The sequence below is a fragment of the Sapajus apella genome, unplaced genomic scaffold (genome assembly GCF_009761245.1).
Source record: "Sapajus apella isolate SASKATOON/1434 unplaced genomic scaffold, GSC_monkey_1.0 scaffold48, whole genome shotgun sequence".
Lineage (NCBI taxonomy): Eukaryota > Metazoa > Chordata > Mammalia > Primates > Cebidae > Sapajus > Sapajus apella.
In genome coordinates, this window is record NW_022436988.1 from 1572994 (window position 1) to 1596190 (window position 23197).

At 57.6% G+C, this 23197-nt stretch overlaps 2 protein-coding genes and 1 long non-coding RNA gene across 10 annotated transcripts in view; 2 read left to right on the forward strand and 1 right to left on the reverse strand.

Annotated features, from left to right (window-relative positions):
* The window catches only part of NPLOC4 (NPL4 homolog, ubiquitin recognition factor), a 74051-nt gene extending 66607 nt beyond the window's left edge, over nt 1–7444 (forward strand). For all 3 annotated transcript variants that reach the window (XM_032241352.1, XM_032241350.1, XM_032241351.1), the window contains one exon: nt 4962–7444. In XM_032241352.1, the coding sequence (XP_032097243.1) occupies nt 4962–5119 (158 nt within the window). In that variant the 3' untranslated portion in view covers nt 5120–7444. The remainder of the gene's footprint in view (nt 1–4961) is intronic.
* Nucleotides 7445–11077: 3633 nt separating this feature from the next.
* FAAP100 (FA core complex associated protein 100) lies at nt 11078–23155 on the forward strand. Of its 6 annotated transcripts, none has more exons than XM_032241354.1 (9): nt 11095–11327; nt 11440–11564; nt 12287–13239; nt 14134–14290; nt 15457–16226; nt 17210–17346; nt 19229–19345; nt 21608–21694; nt 22096–23155. In XM_032241354.1, the coding sequence occupies exons 1-9, from the start codon at nt 11163–11165 to the stop codon at nt 22225–22227; spliced, it is 2643 nt and encodes an 880-aa protein (XP_032097245.1). In that variant the 5' UTR covers nt 11095–11162; the 3' UTR covers nt 22228–23155. The 6 variants fall into 6 exon arrangements, with proteins under 6 accessions (XP_032097247.1, XP_032097245.1, XP_032097248.1 ...); XM_032241357.1 differs by lacking the exon at nt 17210–17346 and having other exon boundaries at nt 15457–15812; nt 15985–16226; nt 22096–22312; XM_032241355.1 differs by lacking the exon at nt 22096–23155 and adding an exon at nt 21977–22081.
* On the reverse strand, nt 21370–21977 carry LOC116525515. The gene is made up of 2 exons (XR_004257705.1): nt 21749–21977; nt 21370–21702 (listed from the first exon to the last, which is right to left on the reverse strand). It is a non-coding gene; the product is annotated as an uncharacterized LOC116525515 (long non-coding RNA).
* Nucleotides 23156–23197: the final 42 nt, after the last annotated feature.

Genomic DNA, 23197 nt, shown 5'->3' on the forward strand with positions numbered 1-23197 from the left:
CTGAGTAGCTGGGATTATAGGCGCCCACCGCCCTGCCGGGCTAATTTTTATATTTTTAGTATAGACAGGGTTTCACCATGTTGACCAGGCTGGTCTCGAGCTCCTGACCTTGTGATCCACCAGCCTCGGCCTCCCAAAGTGCTGGGATTACAGGCATGAGCCACTGCGCCCAGCCAAGGTTTTCTTGTCATACAATTCTTTGTTTATTATATTTATTTTTGTAGAGACAGGGTTTCACTCTTGCCCAGGCTGGAGTGCAGTGGCAGGAACATAGCTCACTGCAGCCTCAACCTCCAGGCTCAAGGGAACTTTCTGCTTCAGGCTCCTGACTAGCTGGGACTACGGGCTCACGACACCACGCCCAGCTACTTCTTGGGGTTTTTGTTTTTGTTGTTGTTTATGTTTTAAAAATAATTTTAACTTTTATTTTAGATTCACAGGGCACATGTGTAGGTTTGTTACCTGGGTCTACTGCCTGATGTTGAGGTTTGGGTATGACTGATCCCATCACCCTGGTACTAAGCATAGTACCTAATAGTTTTTCAGCCCTTTTTTCTTTTTTTTTCTTTTTTGTTTTTTGTTTTTTGAGATGGAGCCTCGCTCTTTGCTCAGGATGGAGTGCAGCGGCGCAATCTTGGCTCACTGAAACCTCTGCCTCCCATGTTCAAGCAACGCACCTCCCTCAGCCTCTCAAGTAGCTGGGATTACAGGCGTGAGCTGCCGTACCTGGCGTTGCCATCTTTATGTAATGAGTACTCATTGCTTAGCTCCTGTTTATAAAGGAAAACATAGAGCATTTGATTTGCTGCTCCTGCATTAATTAGCTTAGAATAACAGCCTTCAGCTTGGATCCATGTTCCTGCATAGGGCATCATTTCATTCCTTTTCATGGCTGCAACACTTTTAAATTTTTTGTAGCGATGAACTCTCACTGTGTTGCCCAGGCTGGTCTCAAACTTCTGGCCTCAAGCAGTCCTGCCACCTCAGCCTCCCAAAGCCCTGAGATTATACCTGTGAGCCACTGCACCCAGCCCTTTTATGCAATTCTAACAATGGTACCAGTCTTTTTAAGTTCTTTTTTGTTTCTTTTTTAGAGACAGGGTTTCACTCTGTTGCCTAGACTGGAGTGCAGTGGAGTGGTCATAGCTCACTGTATCCTCAAATCCTTGGGCTCAAGCGACCCTCCTGCTTCAGCCTTCTGAGTAGCTAGGACTATAAGCATGAGCCACTGTACCCAACTAAAGTTTGTTTTATTTTCTTTTCATTTTTTTTTTTTTTTTTTTTAAAAGAGATGGAGTCTTTGTGTGTTGCCCATGCTGGTCTCAAATGCCTAGGCTAAAGTGATCTTCCTGCTTTGTCTCCCAAAGTACTGAGATTACAGATGTGAGCCACCACACCTGACCTTTTTTTAATTTTTATTTTTTTGTGACATTGTCTCATTCTGTCACCCAGGCTGAAGTGCAGTGGCACTTGAGTTCAGTCTCAGCTTGACTTCCCCAGGCTCAAGCAATCCTCCCAAGCAGCTGGGACAAAAGCATGTGCCACCATGCCTGGCTAATTTTTAAAATTTTTGTAGAGATGAGGTCTCACTGTGTTGCCTAGGCTGGTCTTGAACTCTTGGGCTTAAGCGATTCTTCCACCTCAGTGCTGGGATTGCAGGGGTAAGCCACCATGCCCAGCCAACTCTTTAATAATAGGCAGTTCTGACTGGTGTAAGATGCTATCTCACTGTAGTTTCAGTTTCCATCTCTGATGATTAATGATGTTGGGCATTTTTTCATGGGTTGGTTGGTTGGTTTGTTTGAGACAGAGTCTCGTTCTGTTGCCCAGGCTGGAGTGTACTGGCGTGATCTCGGCTCACTGCAGTCTCCGCCTCCCAGGTTCAAGCAATTCTCTTGCCTCAGCCTCCTAAGTAGCTGGAATTACAGGTGCCCACCACCATGCCCAGCCACTTTTTTTATTTTTAGTAGAGACAGGGTTTTTCCATGTTGGCCAGGCTGGTCTCGAACTCCTGACCTCAAGTGATCTGGACTTGGCCTCCCAAAGTGCTGGGATTATAGGCTTGTATACACCAGACACTAAGATCAGCTCAGGATGGGTTATAGGCCTAATGGTAAAAGGTAAAACTATGAAGCAGGCCAGGCACGATGTCTCATACCTATAATCCTCACACCCTGGAAGGCCAAAGCTGGAGGGTACTGGATCCCAGAAGTTCGAGACCAGCCTACACAACATTGTGAAGCCCCATCTGTGTAAAAAACCTGGAAAAAAAAAAAGAATTAGGCCGGGCGCGGTGGCTCAAGCCTGTAATCCCAGCACTTTGGGAGGCCGAGGCAGGTGGATCACGAGGTCAAGAGATCGAGACCATCCTGGTCAACATGGTGAAACCCCGTCTCTATTAAAAATACAAAAAATTAGCTGGGCATGGTGGTGCGTGCCTGTAGTCCCAGCTACTCAGGAGGCTGAGGCAGGAGAATTGCCTAAACCCAGGAGGCGGAGGTTGCGGTGAGCCGAGATCGCGCCATTGCACTCCAGCCTGGGTAACATGACTGAAACTCCGTCTCAAAAAAAAAAAAAAAGAATTAGCTGGACATTGTGGGTGGTCCACACCTGTAATCCCAGCTCCTGGGGAGGCTGAAATGGGAGGATCCCATGAGTCCAGGAGATCGAAGTTAAAGTGAGCCATGATTGTACCACTCCAACCTGAATGACAGAGTGATACCCTGTCTTTAAAAATATAAAACAGTTATTAGTTGTCCTCAGGGTCTTGGGGTACACAAAGATTATTTTAGGCAGGATGCAGGACTTTGGGGTTGAACACAGAAAGAGTGACATAAAAAAATTTGGTAAATTGATAAATTTATCTAAATGAAACACTTGTGCTCACCAGAGGGCACTGTTAAAAACATGAAAAGGCCCCAGATGGGGGACGCCACGGTCTTAGCAATACATGCACGCGACATGACTTCTAGCTACAACTTCAGAAGAACTCCAGCTGTTGACAGTCAAACAGAAAGAGCATAAGAAGAAGCTGAGCAGAGGGTGAAACGTTTTGCAAAAGGAGATGGAGGCTGAGCACAGTGGCTCACACCTGTGATCCCACACTTCTGGAGGTCAAGATGGGTGGATTACCTGAGGTCCGGAGTTCGAGACCAGCCTGGCCAACATGGTGAAACCCCATCTCAACTAAAAATACAAAAACTAGCCAGGCATGGTGGCGTACACCTGTAGTCCTAGCTACTCAGGAGGCTGAAGCAGGAGGGTTGTTTGAACCCAGGAGGCAGAGGTTGTAGTGAGCCAAGATTGCGCCACAGCACTCCAGTCTGGGCAACAGAGTGAGACTCTGTCTCAAAAAATAAAAAACAAAAGGAGATGCAGGAACAGTCATTATCATTCATCGTCAGGGAAAGGCAAACTTAAGAGAAACCATTACACATTCATTGGTGTGACCGAAGTGAAAAAAACGCGGCAGTGTCAAGCGTGTGCGAAGATGTGAAGCAGCTAGAATCCTCTCGCCCTGTGAGAGGCAAAAACATGCCGCCCCTCGAGAGAACTGTGTGTCAGGGTCTTAGAAAGTGCAGTACGCAGTTCATCACTTCGTGGGCCAGCAGACTCATTCCGGGGTGGTTTTTTGTTTGTTTTTTTGAGATAGACTCTCACTCTGTCGCCCAGGCTGGAGTGCAGTGGCATGATCTAGGCCCATTGCAACTTGCGTCTCCGAGGTTCAAGCAATTCTCATGCCTCAGTCTCCTGGGATTACAGGTGCACACCACCACTTCTGGCTAATTTTTTTTTATCAGTAGAGACAAGGTTTCACCATGTTGGTCAGGCTGGTCTTGAACTGACCTCAGGTGATCCACCTGCCTTGGCCTTCCAACGTGCTGGGATTATAGGCATGAGCCACTGCACCCAGCCTTGTTTTTTGTTTTTGAGATGGAGTCTTGCTCTGTCGTCCAGGCTGGAGTGAAGTGGCCCGGCCTTGGCTTACTGCAATCTCTACCTCCCAGGTTCAAGGGGATTCTCCTGACTCAGCCTCCTGAGTAGCTGGGACTGCTACTCAGGTGCATACCAGCATGTCTGGCTAATTTTTGTATTTTTAGTAGAGGCTGGGTTTTGCCATGTTGGCTAGGCTGGTCTCTACCTTCTGACGTCAAGTGATCTGCCCACCTCTACCTTTCAAAGTGCTGGGATTATAGGTGGGAGCCATTGCACCCAACCTCACTCTTATGTTTTTATCCAAGAGAAATAAAAACACAGGTCCACAAAGAAATCCTACAAGAATGTTCCTGGCAGCTTTGTCCATATTAGCTCAAAACTGGATGCTGGGCTTGGTGGCTCACACCTGTAATCCTAGCACTTTGCGAGGCCAAGGCAGGCAGATCACCTGAGGTCAGGAGTTCGAGACCAGCCTGGTCTCGAACATGGCGAAACCCCATCTCTACTAAAAATACATAAAATTAGCCAGGCATTGTGGCTCATACCTGTAATCCCAGCTACTCAGGAGGCTGGTGCAGGAGAACTGGTTGAACCAGGAGGTGGCGGTTTCAGTGAGCCAAGATCGCACCACTATACTCCAGCCTAGACAACACTGAGAGTCTATCTCAAAAAACGAACAGAAACAAAAACTGGAAACAACCCAAATATACATCCCCCAGGGAGTTAGGATATCCACACAGAGAAGCACGACAAAAAGGAATCAGCAAGCACAGGCTCTCTGTCACTCCCCGTGGTGCAGGAGGCATTTCTCTGAGCCTGTTGCAACTACCAAGGCAGCCAGGCAGCGAGGCTCTTAAACCCTTCAAAGCATGGCTGTGGTGGGAGCGCTGTGGGGGCAGCATGGGGTGGGGGTTGGGGGCAGGGGCTGAGGAGCTTGCAGCCGCCTGCTTCTGGCCCCTGCCCACACTCTGGAGGTCTCTGGTGGGCCAGAGATGATGAGTGCTTTTGTCTCTCCTGCCCTGCAGGCACAGTTGGCCTGCAGCTCCCAGGCCTCCAGGAGTACGGAGCTGTCGGGGGCTCCACACACACGGCCACGGCGGCCATGTGGGCCTGTCAGCATTGCACCTTCATGAACCAGCCAGGCACGGGCCACTGCGAGATGTGCAGCCTCCCCAGGACCTAGGGCGCCAGCCCTCTGCTCGGTGGTACCGGGCCCAGCCCAGCCCTTCCTGAAGTCACAAGTATTGCTCAGTGTGTTCCCTGTAACTGCCCCGAAGTGGGCAGTCCTGGAGGGGCAGGGGGCTGGCTGCCCTGGGTTCCCTGACCCACTGAAGCTTCTCAGCACGTTCCTTACTGGAGAGCAGGCGCCAGCACTGTAGGCTGAATGCATCTCCAGACTGGAAACAGAGCGGCCACACATGCCTAGCCCCGTTGACAAGCCCCCCACTGTTGGAAGGACCGCTCGCCTCTACACGGCACCTGGAATTGGGAGCACAGGGAGGGGCTGCTGCTGTCACCCCGCCTTTTCCTTCTTTTCGATGCTTTTTGTTTGACCTCCCCGCCCCCCGCGTTTTTCTGATTGGGAGTTCTTGGTTCCCGTGTCTGACTGCTTGGTGGCGGACACTCTGCCTGTGAGGGTCAGTCTCCTCTTCGGCAGCTGGTGTCTGGTGGGGACGCGGTGGCCTGGACGCAGCTCCCCTCTGCAGGTCGGTCTGCCGCCCGCCCTCCTCCCCTCGCCAACATCCAGGTGGGATTTTAAAGTCTGCATTGGTTATAATAAGAATTATCAGTAATTCCTGCCCAGAACACTTTTATTTATTTTTTTTTAAGATAAAAACTGCACAAAAGGGGAGTGAGAGAGACTAGTTTCCACATCCTTCCCTCCTTTAGTGAAGCCCCCAAGGGTGTGTCCAGGGTGGTGAGTGTGGACAAGGTGGTGAGTGTGGACAGGGGCACCAGTCAGTTCTCCCTTGAAGTAAACCTCAGTGCCTGAGACTTTTCTACCAAGCCACACAGCTGCAGCAGCTGCAGACACTGCAGGCTGAGCAGGGGCAGTGACGAGGCTGCCCTGCAGCGGCCTGGGTGGGAGAGCTGGGTCGCCACACCGATGCTCCGGCCCTCCCCAACATGCTGCTTCACCCCACTGCACCGCCTGGCTGAGGGCATTAGGAGCTTTGCCTCTTGTGAGGGCCATTTGGGACCTCTCTGGGGCAATGGGCAGTTGATAGTGTACCGATAGAGGATTCTGGGCAATCTGGAACAGCACCTGGTGGGGTCCTGCGTGTGTGCTCTGTGGGCTCTGGTTTCCTCTGTGGCGGGGCCAGGGCACGGCTCTCACCTGCGGAGTGGGGGGCATCTTGATGCTGCTTTGCCTTAATGATGGCCACAACTGGGCTGCACTGCACCATGGGAGAGGCCAGCCCAGCTACAGACTGCTTAGGGACTTCTTTGTCCACCCTGGGGGGTAAGCCCATGTCACTCTCCCTCATTCTCGGCACTGTGGACAGAAAACGCTTGCCTATTGGCTTCTCACGTGGCCAGGGCTGTGCTGGCACCTCCAGGTCCGCCTGGCATGGGACGCCAAGTAGAAGGCCTAGGCAGCTCATCTGCTCTTGGGACCAGGGGCCAGTTGGGTTGGGTATGTTCATGGCAGAGCTGTCCTGGAGGGTTAGGAGAGCTGGAGAGGAGCTGGGCTGAAGCGGACTGCCGCGGGTGCAACTCCCAGTTCACCTGCTGCGGGCTGTCTGCTCTCCCTCCTGATAGCTGTCACGGCTGAAGTTTTGTCCTCTGCTGTCTCCTCTGATCCCCTGAGGTCGTCTGTGAGCTAGGTGGCCAAGGCTTCCCGTGTTGCTTCCCTGTGAGTCCAAGGCCTTCCCCATCACTGGGCAGAGGCTGGACAGCACAGACGTCTAGAGACCTCGCCTCATCGCCAGTTCCTCTCCCACTCGCTCGTCCTCCGCCATGCTCTTCCAGCTTCCTTTTCACCTTCACCAGCATTTCCCTTACTCTCAAGTTCTGGCATCTACATCATTCATGTTTTCTTTTGTCTTTTAGCTAAAGAAAAAGAGTTGGCGATTTGTCTGCTTCTGGTTTTGAGTTACTCTTTGTTCAGTAATGCACTTTATTTTATTGTCCAAAGAGAGTCAGAGCTAAGCCTACAGGCTTCGGGGTGAGCCCTGTTATGAGAGTCCAGGCCCTGGGAGGCTCAGCCACCTTCTCTTGTGGGAGGGAGGTATCAGCCCCACCTTGCCTCCTCACCTGCCCTTGGTATGGACACACCCTCTTATGCTACCAGCAGCATAACCCACTGGGGGTGACTGGGTGCACACCTGCCCAGGTGCAGCTGCCAGGCTCCTGGCCCTGGCCACCTCCAACCAGACTGCTCCTGGAACACAGGTGCTCCTGCTTCGGCTCTGTTTTGGCTTACAGGTGTGCATCACTGGGCTTGGATTCGCATTACATTGACCGCAGCCCTGCAGTGGAACCTAATAAAAGCGCCTGAAGCAACTGCCTGCTCCCAGTTTGTCCTTCCTGTGCACTGAACTGTTGTGGGGCATCTGCTCAGTGTGGGGGTTTGATAACTTGTCCCCAAGATACCACGGTCTTCCGCTGATGGGAAGACAGGGTCTTTATAACAGTATGGACCGTTACAGGAGGAGACCCTCCTTCCCCAGCCTGTCCGTCCCCACCTTGGCTTGTCCATAAGGAGGAGGAGGAGATTGTATCAGTGTTGGACAGCCTGGCCGCCCTTGGGTCCCTCTTCCGCTTCTGCCCCACCTGTCAGCCCTGCGGCCGCTCCAGAGTCACTGCTTTGTGGACAGGTGCACATGGCGAAACAGCAGGTGAAGGACAAAACCCAGACTGCACAGGGGCAGCAAGGAGTGAGGCCTGGAGGCTGACATGCTGCCTGCGCTTGAGCTGTCTTTCCCTGTGGCTGAACAAAGTTCTGGAACAAGCTCCCCCTGACCCTCAGGTAGGAGCTCTTGCATCCGCTGTTCGGCACCACTTTGTCCTGTGGCCAGTGATTCATTGCTGCCTTGAGCAGTTACAAAAAAACAAAAACCCCAACTAACATCTGGAGGGGCGCCTGGGGTGAAGCAGCCACAGGGCAGTTACCAGGGGGGGCCTGGCTTCTGGATGTCAGGAGTGAAAGGGTGGACCCCAGCACCCAGCCTCCAGTCCTGCACCTTCAACACAGTGCAGTTCACTCGATTACCCACAGCTCCTGGGATCGCTTGAGCTGCAGTGAGCTGTGATCAGAACTCCAGCCTGGGCCATGGAGTGAGACTATCTCAAATAAGACTCATGTCACATAAGAGTCATGGCACACTTATGTGAGAGGGAGTGAACGTCCTTGGAGCTTTCATCCTCTCTGGTTTATGTAAAGATAAAAGCCAGACATAGTGGCTCACACCTGTAATCTCAGAACTTTGGGAGGCACCTGAGGTCAGGAGTTCTGGCCAAAATGGTGAAACCCTGTCTCTACTAAAAACACAAAAACTAGCTAGGCATGGTGGTGCACACTTGTAATCCCAGCTACTTGGGAGGCCCAGGCAGGAGGACCACTTGAACCCGGGGGGCCAAAGGTTGCAGTGGGCCAAGATTGCACCACTGCACACTGCAGCCTGGGCAACAGAGCAAGACTGTCTCAAAAAAAAAAAAAAAAGTGGGGGGCACAGTGGCTCACGCCTGTAATCTGTAATCCCAACATCAGGAGGCCAAGGCTGACAGATCACTTAAGGTCAGGAGTTCAAGACCAGTCTGGTCAACATGGTGAAACCCCGTCTCCACTAAAAATACAAAAAAATTACCCAGGTGGGGTGGTGTGCTTACGACTGTAATCCCAGCTACTTGGGAGGCCAAGGCAGAATTGCTTGAACCCAGGAGGCGGAGGTTGCAGTGAGCCAAGATCATGCCACTGCACTCCAACCTGGACAGCAGAGTGAGACTCTCTCAAAAAACAAACTAAAAAAAAATGGTTCTGATGCGAATCCCCCACGAAAGCAAGCAAATTGTACTGCTTAGAAACAGAACTCAGGCCCGGGGTACAAGACCAGCCCGTGCAACATGGCAAAACCCTGTCTCTGTTTAAAAATACAAAAATTAGTCTGGCGTGGTAGTGCGCACCTATAGTCCCAGCTACTAGGGAGGCTAAGGCAGGAGGTTGGCTCGAGACTGGGGTGTTGAGGCTGCAGTGAGCCGAGATTGTGCCGCTACAGCCTCAGGGACAGAGTGAGACTGTTTCAAAAAAAAGAAGGTGGGTCCTTTTCGGTCTGTTGTCACTGGGCTGTGCTGCTCTGGGGGGAGGTTCCTCAAGTGGGTCCTCCTCAGCCTCAGCACAGGCTGAAGTTTTGTGGTTTCTCCCCTCAGTCTGACTCTAAATTGTTAGATTCCTTCGTATAATTTGTCCTTAGAGAGATGCACCTCCAAGTTGGGCATAGAAATGCAGTGTCCGGCGGTCCGCTCTGCTGTCTCAAAGTCGTCTGCCAGGAGTGTGTGCACTTTTCACACCCACAGCAGAGCCCGTCGCCCTTCGCCAAAACATAGGTGGGGCACGGCACAGCCCAGCAGCTGATGGAGAGCCGCCCTTGAGTCCTTTCCTGGTGTCTAACTCACCCCCTTTCTTCTGGGATCCATGCTTGAGGTCCCCCCACATGATTGTTGATGATAAATCTTGTTGCAGAGAGGAGAAGCTAGCTAGGCTTGGCATGGAGTCAAGAGCCTGCCAGCCACCGGAACAGAATGGAGTGGGACGCGGAGTGAACTGCAGGTTGAGGCTGCTGGTTTAGCGGGCCTCCTCCCGCCTCCGCATCCTCCTCCACGTGACCGTGATCTTTTCCTCTAGGAGGCTTGGCATATTTCGTTCCGTGTGGAAGACATGGCCTGGGAGGACTGGATGGGAGTTGGTGTATGTGAGCGAATGACTCACTGGCTTCAGAGGGTGAAAACGATCGGTCAGAAGACCGGCCGAGAATCTCTGCCAGGGGTATTCACAAGGACGGGGGATCTGCACTTTCTGACTCTGAAGGCCAAGTGGGCTGACCCTGGCCCTCCTCTCTCCAGCCCCCAGCATCAAAGACAGCATTTCCAGCCCCAACACCTTCGGAACAGTCCTGGCGGGGAGAGAGGAGCAAGAAACTGACTCCAAGTGCCACACTTGACTCTAACCCAACACCCAGAATCAGATATGCCTGTTGCGGTAGGGTCAGTCCCCACCCCAACCACGAAGAGGGAGGGGTAAGGACGTTTGTTTACACGTGGTGCCTTGTGCTCCGGCTGGTGCGCCCGGACTTCACGATGTCTGCCTAACTTCCGAACCCAGTTTTGCAGCCCTGCCCCTAGAGTCTCCCTTAAGGGTGTCTAGACTTGGCGCTTTTCAGATTGGCTTTTTAAACGGAAGGAGGTGGGCCGGGGCGGGGTTCCTGGGTCTTTTACTTGTGAATGGTGTGCCTGCTTTGCTCTCTTCCGGGCGTGGAGGTGTCCGTGCTGCAGGCCCCTCCACGGACGTCGTCTGGTCAGTACCAGTCTCCTGGAGGAAACGGAGGGCTGCCCAGGAGGGAGAGGGTGGAGGTGTCCTGCCCTGGCTCACCGTCATGTTCTTGGTTGTCCCCTGCCCCCAACCCAGAAACCCCATTGGTGTACTCGCTGTCCCCACGTGTTCAGCCACGGAGGGAGGCGCACTTCCACCTCAGCCGGCTCACACCGCTTGGCCATGAACGTGGGGGCGGCCGGGGGCGGCTCGCGGAGCACAGGGCAGAGACCCATCCCTAGCGGGGCAAGAGCCGGCGCTGCCCCACCCCGTTCCCGGCTGGAGTGCGCTCCGGCAGGATCCAGGGGTTGACGCCAAAGCCCGAGGAGCGGAGCCCTGCTCCCGGGAGACGCCCGAATGGAGCCGGGTCGAGCCCCGCCCAAGACCAACCTCTGCTCGGCCAGGCCCCGTTTCCCCACCCTGGGGAACCCGTGCAGCAGCCGGGGCCATGGAGCCACCGAGGGCGTCCACCGGCCCGCCGGATCGACCCCGACGCACGGTGCCGCAGCCTCTGGGAAGGACCCCCCGCTTCCCGCGCCGGCGGGACCCCGCGGCGCAGCCACTGCGGCCCGCCCCCGGCCCCGCGGACCACTTTACGGCAGAGGTCGCGCCGCACAGCGGGCTGCCGTAAAGCGCTCCGAGGCGGAGCCGCCGCCGTGCCGCCCGGGCTCCTCAGCCTGACCGGCCCGCGCGCACGATGGCCGGCGCCGCGCCGCGGGTCCGCTACATGGCGGGCTTTCGCTGCCCTCTCGGGGGCCTGGCGGCGAGCAAGCCCCGCGTGCTGTGCCACGAGGCGGAGGTCTTCCTGTCCACCGGGAGGGAGCTCGTCTACGTGTACGACCAGGAGGGCGGGCTGCTGACCGTGAGCGCCGGCCCGCGGGGACGGGAGGGGCCGGGCGGGGGCGGCGGTTCCGTGGCAATGAAGACCGCGGGCCCGCGCGTCCCGTCGGCCTGACGCGCGCCCCGGTCCGCAGGCGGCGTTCCGCTTCCCCGACCAGGTGCGGCACCTGGAGCTGCTGGCGCCGCGCAGGCTGCTGTACGCGCTGTGCGCGCGGAGGGGCCTTTACTGCCTGTCGCCGGACCGCCCGGGCAGGAGCAGGTGAGCGCGGGCCCGCGGCCCCCGCGCGTGCCCGCCGCGCCCCCAGCTCGTCGCGCTCGGGGACCCGGGCTGCCGCGCTGAAGCCCCGGCCGCCATCGCTGCCCACGCCTGGAGCCCCCGCCCCCGGCACTCTTTCTGGAAGTGTCTCTCAGCCCTTGGTTAGCGGGGTTCAGAGGGTTCGCCCACGGTGGGGCGGGAGACCCTGCCCTCTGCGCCCTGGCGGCCGGGCGCCGTCTGGGGAGACACGCCCCCGAGGCTGGGTCTTCATCGGAGGGAGGAGAAGGCAAAAGCAACATGACCGCGAGTCCCTGATCAGTGGAGACCGTCTGGGTGGGAAGGAGGAGAGCGCGGGGCCGCGCGGCCGGTGCTCAGCGCGGAGCCTGCAGCTGCTGACCGCAGCCCATGCTGTCGAGGGGCCGCCTGGGCCCAGGCCGGACGTTCTGTGCTGCGGGGTGCCCGTTCAGGCTGGTTTTGGATGCGTTGCTGCTTCCTGTACTTCATTCCGTTGGATGCCTGGGTGCTTTCTGGGTACTTCGTGTCCTCCGTGTACCAGCGGAGTCCCTGGGGAAGGTGGGAGGCCACGTGGCAGATGGACGGCTGAGCAGCCTTGAGGGTCACTGAGGGGACCCATGAGACAGCCTGATCCATGCCAGGTTGTTGTGAAGAGAGCCTGGGAATCCCACCCTGCCCAGGCCTGACTAGTGTGTTCCTTGTTCTCGAAGGTCTACAAGCCAGGATGACGGGGACAGCGAGGACAGTGACCAGCCATGCCCTGTGATCCCTGTGGACCCCGATGCCTGCGTCCTTCCCGATGCTGCGCTGTGCGCATTCACCGTCCTGGACAGTGTGCTGGTCACCCTGGTGCAGGGCCCTGCCCGGTGGAAGATGCAGCTGTTTGAGCGGCCCTCTCCAGGGGAGGACGCCCGGCCAGGAGGCCAGATCGGTGAGGTGGAGCTGTCCACCTACACCCCCCCAGCCGGGGTCCCAGGAAAGCCTGCAGCCCCCCACTTCCTCCCAGTGCTGTGCTGTGTGTCACCATCAGGCTCCAGGGTCCCACACGACCTCGGGGGCTCCGGGGGCTTCTCGCTGGAGGACGCCCTCTTTGGTCTTCTCTTTGGAGCCGATGCCACCCTCCTGCAGTCACCTGTGGTCCTTTGTGGTCTCCCTGATGGCCAGCTCTGCTGTGTGATCCTGAAGGCCCTGGTCACCTCCAGCTCAGCCCCTGGTGACCCAAATGGCCTTGTCAAGATCCTCCATCACTTGGAGGAGCCTGTCATCTTCATAGGGGCCCTGAAGACAGAGCCACCGGCTGCAGAAGCTGCAGAGAATTTGCTGCCCGACGAGGATGTGCACTCTGACTGCCTGGTGGCCCTTGGTCACCAGGGCCGGATGCTGGCCATCAAGGCCAGCTGGGATGAGTCCGGGAAGCTGGTGCCTGAGCTGCGGGAGTACCACCTCCCAGGCCCTGTGCTCTGCGCCGCCTGTGGCGGGGGTGGCCTCGTGTACTACAGCACCCCTTCTGACCTCTTTGTGGTGGATCTGTCTCGGGGAAGCACCCCGCTGAGTGCTGAGCAGCCTGATGAAGGCCCAGGAGGCCTGCCCCCCATGCTGTGCCCTGCCAGCCTGAACATCTGCAGCGCCGTCTCACTGTCGGTGTCTCCCAGGATGCAGGAAGGTATGAGCCAAGCGGCTGTCTGAAATGAAAGAGGGGAATCCTGGGTGCAGCCTCCTTTTTGGCTGTCTTCTGCCATCAGGCCGTCTTCCTCTCCTGGGCTTGTTCTTTTGCAAGGCTGACAGGTGCTGGCACAGTCTAGTGGTTAACTCCCTTCTTGTCTCTGGGTCAGGCAGGGGCTGGTGGTGGTTCTGCGTGTTGCTCTGCCTTTGGGGGATCTAGGGTATGTCCCTCTGCCTGGTGGGGGCTGAGTGCGCTGCCAGCTGACTGTGGACTCAGAGGAAACTGAATCTTGGGGTCCGCCACAAGCGCCTCCTCAGCAGGTCCTGTGTGGCGAGCAGCTGAGGGCGGTCTGTTCCGGACTTGCGCTTCTTCCACAGGCTGCACACGCCTGCTTGTGTCACAGTGTGGCCTGCCTGTGAGTCTGCTCTGAATCGAAGACAGATAGCATCATAGAGCTCTAGTTTTGGGTTTTCCACAGAAAAAGCCAGAGAGGGTTTCACCTGTGTGTGCCCAATGCTGGGGTGAAAGGAATAGAGCCACTCCATACCCCGCCAGTGCATTTTTTCCTGAGTGTACTCACGTTGTGAGCATGCTAAGAAATTTTGCCATGGAAAATGCACAGTACGAGAGAAGGGCTTCGAAGGGAAAAGCCAGACTCTTTCCACTGCGGAAGAGGCGGCTGCAGACGGGGTCAGAGATGGGGAGGCTTGGGGCCACCGACCAAAGCCTGGGGTGTGGACAGCGCCTGTGTCTGTCTCGAGACTTTCTCTTCCTCACTGTACGCTGGCTTTGGCCTTCTGCCAACTTCTGTCCTGGAGCCCAGGGAAACCACCGAGTGTCACGCTGTTTGCCCCCCCAGCCTGCTGACCAGGCTCCATGTGTATCCGTCACCAGGTGGCACTGAGCTTCTGGCCCTGTCTGCCAAAGGCCGCCTGCTGACCTGCACCCTGGACCTGGAATCAGAGATGCCTGGCTCAGCCAGGATGACCGCGGAGAGTGCAGGCCGGAAGATTAAGGAGCTGCTGTCTGGAATAGGCAACATCTCTGAGAGGTGAGCAGCCGGGCAGAGGCTGGTGCAGCATCCTCTGGAGGTCGTGTCCCTGTACGGAGTTGTCCTGGGTCTGGGAGTCCTCGGGTGCCAATGGGCCAGGCCAGGCCATTTCTTGGCCTCTTCTTTTGAGAGGGAGTCTCATTTTATCACTCAGGCCGCAGTGCGGTGGCGCGATCACCATTCAGTGTAACATCCTCCTCCCGGCTTCAAGCAATTCTCTTGCCTCAGCCTCCCAAGTAGTTGGGATTGCAGGCGCCTGCCACCACGCCTGGGTAATTTTTGTATTTTTAGTAGAAATGGGGTTTCACCACATTGCCCAAGCTGGTCTCGAACTCCTGGGTTCAAGTGATTCACCTGCCTTGGCCTCTCAAAGTGCTGGGATTACAGGCTTGAGCCACCATGCCCTGCCATTATTTGTCCTCTTAAAATGTCTTGAGAGCCTCAGGCATCACACTGCTTGATGACAGGCTGCCCAGCTGCCTGCCTCTGGAAGATGAGCCGGGACCGCCCCCCAGCACCCCACACTTTCTCCCTAGTGGGGCACGGGAGACATCCCCTGCCGAGTCCTCACCCGTCCTGTTCTCAGCATAGGACCAGCGTGCTTTTCCTCCCGCAGCACCGGCCTTGGGATGTTCAGAGAGAACATGGAGTGCGCAGCATCCCTGCACCCCTCACATGACCACTGGGGGCATAAGAGTGAGGGCCTGCCACTCTAGGTCCCTGTGGTTTAGGGCTGTTTCTGTAGTGCCTGCCACCCCTCTGCCTATCGCTGTGAAGGCTTCGAGGGAGAAAAGAGGCCCTCTAGGAACATCTGGGGGAGCTGAGGGTGGGGCAACATTCCACCTGGCCCCTGCGTGGCCCAGATGTGGGTGGTGAGCTTCTGGAACCTGGCAGTTAGCCTAGGCACCCCCCAGCACTAGCTCCAGCTCCATCTTCTGTCCCCTTTCCTCCTGTGGCACAAGAGGAGGGGTCTGGTCAGATGGCTGGAGGTCACTTCCAGAGAGGCTTGGTGTGGGTGGGACCAGGAGAGCCAGGCTCCTGGGGCGGGGTCACTCTGGCGTGGCTCCACCCCCACCACATTCAGTGCTTACCCGTCCTGAGTTAAGATGTGGCACCCGGCGCTGTGGTGTCTCCCCTCTCCTGGGGGTCGTGTCTGTTCTTCGCAGAGTGTCTTTTCTGAAGAAAGCGGTTGACCAGCGGAACAAGGCCCTGACAAGCCTCAACGAGGCCATGAACGTGAGCTGTGCACTGCTGTCGAGTGGTGCGGGTCCCAGGCCCATCTCCTGCACCACCAGCACCACCTGGAGCCGCCTGCAGACACAGGACGTACTGATGGCCACCTGTGTGCTAGAGAATCGCAGCGACTTCAGCCTGGACCAGGGGTGGACCCTGTGCATCCAGGTGCTCACCAGCTCCCGTGCCCTCGACCTGGATTCGGCCTGCTCAGCCATCACCTATACCATCCCTGTGGACCGGCTTGGCCCCGGCACTCGGCGGGAGGTGACGCTACCCCTGGGCCCTGGTGAGGATGGCGGGCTTGACCTGCCGGTTACCGTATCCTGCACACTCTTCTACAGCCTCAGGGAGGTGGTGGGCGGGGCCCTGGCCCCTTCGGACTCTGAGGACCCCTTTTTAGATGAGTGCCCCTCCGACGTGCTGCCTGAGCAAGAGGGTGTCTGCCTGCCCCTGAGCAGGTACACGGTGGACATGCTGCAATGCCTGCGCTTCCCTGGCCTGGCCCCGCCACACACACGGGCCCCCTCCCCGCTCGGCCCCCCGAGTGACCCTGTGGCCACTTTTCTGGAATCTTGTCGGGAGCCGGGCGGCCAGCCAGCAGGACCCACCTCCCTGCGGGCTGAGTACCTGCCCCCATCTGTGGCTTCCATCAAGGTGTCAGCGGAGCTGCTCAGGGCTGCGTTGGAGGACGGTCACTCAGGTTAGTGGCACTGATTGGCTTTGCTCAGCCAAGTCCTTGGGACTTTTTTTTTTTTGTTTAGGAGACAGGGACTTGCTCTGTTGTCCAGGCTGGAGTGCAGTGGTGCAATCATGGCTCACTGCAGCAGGAAGTGATCTTCCCATCTGGGCCTCTCAAAGTGCTGGGATTACCCGCGTGAGCCACTCCACCCCGCCCACCTCAGGCCTGTGGACATGGGCTGTTCCTCCCTCTTCTGGCTGCTCCTGGGGCAGCCTGGCCCCCAGCCCAGCGAGCTCTGCTCAGGAAATGAGCTTCGCTTGCGTCCTGCCTGCTGTTAGGATCTGGTCTTACGTGGTGCTCTCTCACCATGTGTATTTCTTTTAAATTGTGTTTTTTAAACCTATATATGGAAGCATAACCTAAATACAGAAGAGTCACAAAGGAGCCACACTGTGAGCTTCACACCTTGGGCACCTGGGAAGGGCATCAGTTGTGCTCACCCCAAAACCTGGCACCGTTCATCAGGCATGTGTGTGAGCTCCACAGAATGGAGTGTGTGGTTCCTTCTCTCTGTCCTTTGCTCGCCCGTGTGTGTGAGGCCCTCTGTCTCAGGTGCAGATTCACCGTTGTGCTGCAGTAGGGTGTGTGGATGGTTTCTGGATTTGGGCTTGTGCAGAGAGGGCAGCCGCAGCCATCCCATGGGGTGTTTCTGCCTGGTGCCGGGGTGGAACCACCTGCTCCTAGCATCAGCCCCCAGCAGCATCGGCAGGTCCCCCCAAGTGAGGTTTTCTCCTTCCATGGGTCGTAACTGCCACCACCGTCGTAGAACTTGCTCAGCGAGAAAGTTGAGCGGCGGCTGCAGCTCCTTCCTTTCTTGGGGTCAGCTCAGGGTGGGGCTGTGAGCAGCTGGAATGCTGAGATTGCTCTGGGGGCAACCTTGGGGCCATCATGCAGGTCCCCACCTGGTCGGATCGGGCTGAGCTCTCCCGGTGCCTCCCCTCCAGGTGTGCCCCTGTGCTGTGCCACCCTGCAGTGGCTCCTGGCTGAGAATGCTGCTGTGGATGTTGTGAGGGCCCGAGCACTATCTTCCGTCCAGGGAGTGGCCCCTGATGGCGCTGATGTTCACCTCATCGTCCGAGAGGCAAGCAGGGGTTCAGGGAAACGAGCCTCGGCCCCAGCGGTTCTCAGAGTGGGGCCCCTGGCCGGGGGACCACTCCCCCTGGGCGGGGGCCCAGCACCCTTTCCCCAGCCCACCAGAGGGCTCTGATGTGACCGTTTCCCTTCACACCAAGCAGACCCCACTCAGGCAGGGAGGGCCTTGCAGCTCAGATCCCCAAGGACTGTCCCTGTCCAGCCCTGTCCCCCACGGGGGCCCCTTTCCCCTACACATACTGAAGTCATAGTGGGGTCCACAGTGCTGCTGGGTGACACCTGTACCCCAGGAGCAGCCGACACTAATCCCCCGCTAACCCCCTGCACTGCCAGAGAGCTCGGGACCCATCGTGGATGCTGCCGAATGGCAAATGGCGCTGCTGGTCCCTGGCCCCTGTCGTGCACACCTTTCCAGTGACTCATGACTGTGGTGTCAACATCAACTCCAGCAGATCCTCACGTCCCACCTGCAGAGGCTCTTGAAGAGTAGCCCAGGTTGCCAGGTCACGTGTGTCCCTGAGGGCTGACAAGGCTGCCCGGGGCTCGGAGTCTGCGCTTGTTTTTCTTTTTTTGAGACAGAGGCTGGAGTTCAGTCCCCGGCTGGATCTCAGCTCACTGCAACCTCCACCTCCCTGGTTTCAAGCAATTCTCCTTTCTCAGCCTCCTGAGTAGCTGGAGGCGCGTGCCACCACAGCCAGCTAATTTTTGTATTTTTTTTTTTTTTTTTTTTTTTTTTTTTTTTTTTTGAGATGGAGTTTCGCTCTTGTTACCCAGGCTGGAGTGCAATGGCGCGATCTCGGCTCACCGCAACCTCCGCCTCCTGGGTTCAGGCAATTCTCCTGCCTCAGCCTCCTAAGTAGCTGGGATTACAGGCACGCGCCACCATGCCCAGCTAATTTTTTGTAGTTTTAGTAGAGACGGGGTTTCACCATGTTGACCAGGATGGTCTCGATCTCTTGACCTCGTGATCCACCCGCCTCGGCCTCCCAAAGTGCTGGGATTACAGGCGTGAGCCACCGCGCCCGGCAAATTTTTGTATTTTTAGTAGAGATGGGGTTTCACCATGTTGGCCAGGTCTTGAACTCCTGACCTCACGTGATCCGCCATCCTCAGCCTCCCAAAGTGTTAGGATTACAGGCTTGAGCCACCACACCCGGCCCAGTGCCTACACTTGGAATTAAGCCTTGGCCCTCAGGTACCTTGGCTACCCACTACACAGCCCTTTCAGCCCTGAGGCTAGGTCTGGTGGTGGCACTGTGGGTCGGTGCTGATAGCCCTGTGGAAGAGCCACAGAGGACGCTGGCATCTCACTTCATGTGCTGTGTATGGAGAATAAGCCTGGCTTCCTGGCTCTTGGCCTGTCCTTGCTATTCTTCGTTGTCCAGCTTGGCTCAGTCCAAACTTACGAAGGGAGAGGTGGCTATCCCATAGACAGGCCCAGCAGCTCCTGGTGCCCACACCAGTGCCCTAACCCTGCTGCAGACATGATCTGTGATGCCCAGTGTGGGGGGTGGGTCGGGGCCCCCAAGGGCATGGCAGGATCTCCATGTAGGTTGCCCACAAGGCACAGCACAGCAGTGGTCTCCTAGAGTGAACCCCAGTCTGGCTCAAGGCCCTGCGTGGATTCCTTGGTCTGAGGGACGGGGTCTTCCTGGACACGTGTGTGTACACAAGCAGGTTCTTCAGGTAGAAGAACCCAGACCAGGGTACTGAGCTCTGCCTGCCTTCAGGGTATAGCACAGCCCAGGGCAGGAGTTGGGACCCTCCCAAGCCTCATGTGCTGCCAGCTGGGGAGGGTCCCATGTAGCCTTGAGCCCCCAGGGCAGGTGGGAGTGCCATAGGCAGGTGGTGAGGCAGCTCGTGTGTTACAGGTGGCCATGACTGACATCTGCCCAGCAGGGCCCATCCAGGCCGTGGAGATTCAAATGGAAAGCTCCTCTCTGGCCGACATGTGCAGGGCGCACCATGCCATCATCGGGCGCATGCAGGTATGTGGGCTTCTCAGGAAGGAGGCTAGGGTCTGTGGGTCGCTGGCTGAGGTCCTTGATGGGACCCTGTAGCTGCTGGCTTCCGGGTCTGCGGCTCCCCCACAAGGGAGCCGTTGGAAGATACACGCCCGCTCTGCGGCTGAGTGTGGTGTTCGCGGTGGGTCTGTGGGCAACGAGAGGCGTGGGGCAGACGCTCTCAGGAGGCCGATGTGTGCCACCGCCCCCGGCCACCTGCAGGTCCGAGCACTGCCAGGGCTGCCAGGCCAGTGGGTTTCTATTTGTGACCTGTGGGTGAGCCTGAGGTTTCCTCCCTTCCCCTGGCTGGGCAGAGGCTTCGTGGAGAGGCTGTGGCCTGGGCATGGATCCTGGAGCCAGGTGTTGGGAGCCTACAAGTCTTTGTCAAGAGAGTGGAGTTTGCAGCCTGCCCCACGCACAGCCGCAGGGGTTCCCTGGCACAGGAATAGCTGCTTCCATGCTGTGCCTAGAGCCAGCTTGTGCCAGCAGCTGCCAAATCTGAAAAGAAGCTCTCCAAGTTCCAAGCTAAAGTCTATGCTGGTACCCCTGGCAGGGCAGCTGTCAGGCCTGCCCACTAGGACTGTAGTGCAGCTTTGGCCCGTAGTGGGTCTGCAGTGACTCTAGAAACCGTTTTCGGAGTTTGTTGGGGTGGTCCCTGCCCAAGCCTGAGACCAGCTCAACTCCTGTGGGTGCCGTGGTGATGCCTGGTGACCAGGCCCTGTGGTGAGCAGTGGCTCTACCCAGCCCCGGCCGGTGGCTCAGATGGTCGACCCCAGTGAGCACACCAGCTCACACAGCACCAGGACCCGGAGATCTCATTTGGTGCAAGGACCCTGCAGCCTGCACTGTAACACTGCTGTGACCCTGACGACCATGTCACACAGCACCGTGACCCCAGTGATCTCACAGCACCACAATAGGGCTGCCTGGGCTCGGGGGTCTCATCCTGAGTGCTGGGAGGCTGGTGGGGAAGGGTGCTCTGTCAGAGGAAGCTCTGTCCACTGGGCCATCTGGTCCCCAAGAACATCCTGTCCCCTGCCGAGAGCAGAGCTCCAGCCCTGGGTTTGTGTCCAGATCTCTCTCTCCTTACAAGGACACAGGTGTGTGGGGTCAGACCCATCCCAGTGACCTCATCTTGATTATCTGCAGAGACCCCATTTCCAGGCGCAGCCAGGCTCTTGGGTGCTGGCGCTACGGCTTCCATGTGAATCTGGGGGTGCCTGAGTCACCCCAGAGGAGCCCACACACTGCTGCTGCTGCCTCCTGGACAGAGATCTTGGCTCAGGCCACAGACCTTAGTGTCCCCCAACGGTGAGGCGCCCGTCCCACGCACAGGAGTGCTCTCAGGACCCTGCCCGGCGCACGGCAGCTGCCAGCACTTCGGGAACCTGTCGGGCCAGTGCTGCCCCTCAGGGTGTTGGGGTCCCTTCCCAGTTGCTTTACTCTAGGGCCTGCAGGGCCTCACTGCCCAGGCTCGTCTGGAAATTTATTTTTATGTACTTGTGTATTTATTTGAGAGAGTCTTACTCTATCACCCAGGCTGGAGTGCAGTGGTGATATCTCTGCTCACTGCGACCTCCACCTCCCAGGTTCAAGGGATTCTTCTGCCTCAGCCTCCCAAGTAGCTGGGATTACCGGCTCCGTCCACCACACCCGGCTAATTTCTTTATATTTTTAGTAGAGATGCAGTTTCACCATATTGGTAGGCTGGTCTCAAACTCCTGATCTCAAGTTATCCGCCTGCCTAGGCCTCCTAAAGTACTGGGATTACAAGTGTGAGCCACCATGCCCGGTCCCATCTGGGAATTCGGGTCCGAGCCCAGCACAGTGGGCTGTGCTGCAGGAATGAGTGAATGGCCAGGCCAGGGTCTCTGCACAAGACACTGAGGCAGCTCCCGGCTGCTCTGTGCTCTTGAGTGGCCCAAAGGCCAGGATGAGAGAAGGGGACAGGTGGGCAGGTATCGATCTGCACAGAGTGTAGCTCTTGGGGACAGGGAAGATCCCAGCAGTGGAGCGGAAAGAACCAAACAAATTCATTTCCAAGAAACTGTCAGGCCAGGGGCTCTGCCCTGCCACTCTGGAGGGCGGGAAGTCGAGGTGAACAGCAGGGTGGAAAACAGCAAAGTGCCGGTTGGGGGGCGAGGCCGGGAGGCAGAGCTGGGCAGAGGGAGAGAGTCACCCTGCTCCAAGGAAAGTGGGGGCAGGTGCTAGGGCATGTCCTCTCCAGTATGTCCCGTGTCCCCCCAGACGATGGTGACAGAGCAGGCCGCCCAGGGCTCCAGTGCCCCTGATCTGCGTGTGCAGTATCTCCGCCAGATCCACGCCAACCACGAGGTGAGCACCTGGCCCAGGCAGTCCCTCCACCTGGGTAGCGGGAGTGCCAATCACCTGGCCCCCGTCCAGTCACCCGGGGTCCTGGGCAGTCCCTCCACCTGGGTAGCCAGGAGTGCCCCTCACCAGGCCCCCATCCAGTCACCTGGGGTCTGTGAAGTTCTCACAGCACATGAGCGTGGCTCCCACGGGCCGGGGCGGAGTTGAACAGTCACGGCTGTTTCCTGCCCCTCATCCTACCTGAGGGCCGGTGTCTAGGCCAGGCTGCGTGTCCCATGTTTGAAGGTTCTTCCTCGGACCACCTGCCACTTCCCAAGTATGGTCCTGAAGTGGAGGGTCCCCCAAAGGCACCAGTGACGTCCCCAGGGCCAGGTGGGGCCTGAGCTGCGGCTGTTCCACCGCAGACGCTGCTGCGGGAGGTGCAGACCCTGCGTGACCGGCTCTGCACGGAGGATGAGGCCAGCTCCTGCGCCACCGCCCAGAGGCTGCTGCAGGTGTACCGGCAGCTGCGACACCCCAGCCTTGTCCTGCTGTGACCCCGAGGGGCTGTCCTGCCCACGGCTCTGGCTGCGATTCCAGACTCTGTAACAGCCCCCCGGGCCTTAGTGGTTTTAGAGGAAAGCTGAGTGGGCCTGGCCAGAGCTGTGGAAGGTCGGGGAAGGTGTGACCTGGCTATGGAGAAGAACAGGAAAGTGCTTGGAGGCCGTGGAATGCAAAGCAGATCCAGATTGGGAGCTACCCAGGCGGGCTGTGAACCTGGCGGGTCCAGCTTCGCATCCTCTGCTGGTGGCTCCTCTCCTGACTGTGGCCTCCCCACTCGCCTTCCTCCTGGCCGACCGCCTTCCTGCCGCAGCAACCCCTGGGCCAGGAGGTGATGGGGACATTCTGGACCCAAGCACCGGAAAAACAGGGTTTCTGGGGTTTGGACTGAGGTCGGTTTGTAACTGTTGCTGCCACTCCACCAGGAGCATCACTGCCCCTCTGGGTGGCACTGTCAGGCACCCATGGTACCCTTGTCACACTGTCCACACCTGCCCGGCTGCCCACTCTGGGACCCCGAGGTAGGAGGGTGCTCCCTGAAACCAAAGCACAAAGCACCACGCAGGCAGCTCCTGCAAGTGCCCGTGGCTCCGAGCCACAAGGAAGGGCCATTGGGTGGCCTGTGGCCGGAATGCTCAACAGTGAGGGGCCTCCGGCTGGGCTGCACCCAGCACTGTGCACTATTTTCAGGGCCACTCAGGGTGGGGCTGTGGCCTGGGGGCACCCTGAGCTCCAGCCCCCAGCCTCCCTCAGCCTGGGCTACTGCCCGGCTCCCGGTGCTGCCGTTTTCATCGGAGGGGGGGACCTCATCCTTCCTCCTGCGGGTGCTTGCGCCTCTCCCACCGCAGGCACTGTCGATGAGTGTGGGTGGGAACCATGAGGCGCTTCTCTGCTGTGACAAACGACCCTGTCTGTGAAACTTCAGGCCTCCGCTGGTTTTTTTAACCCCTTCCCACCCTCTCTCTG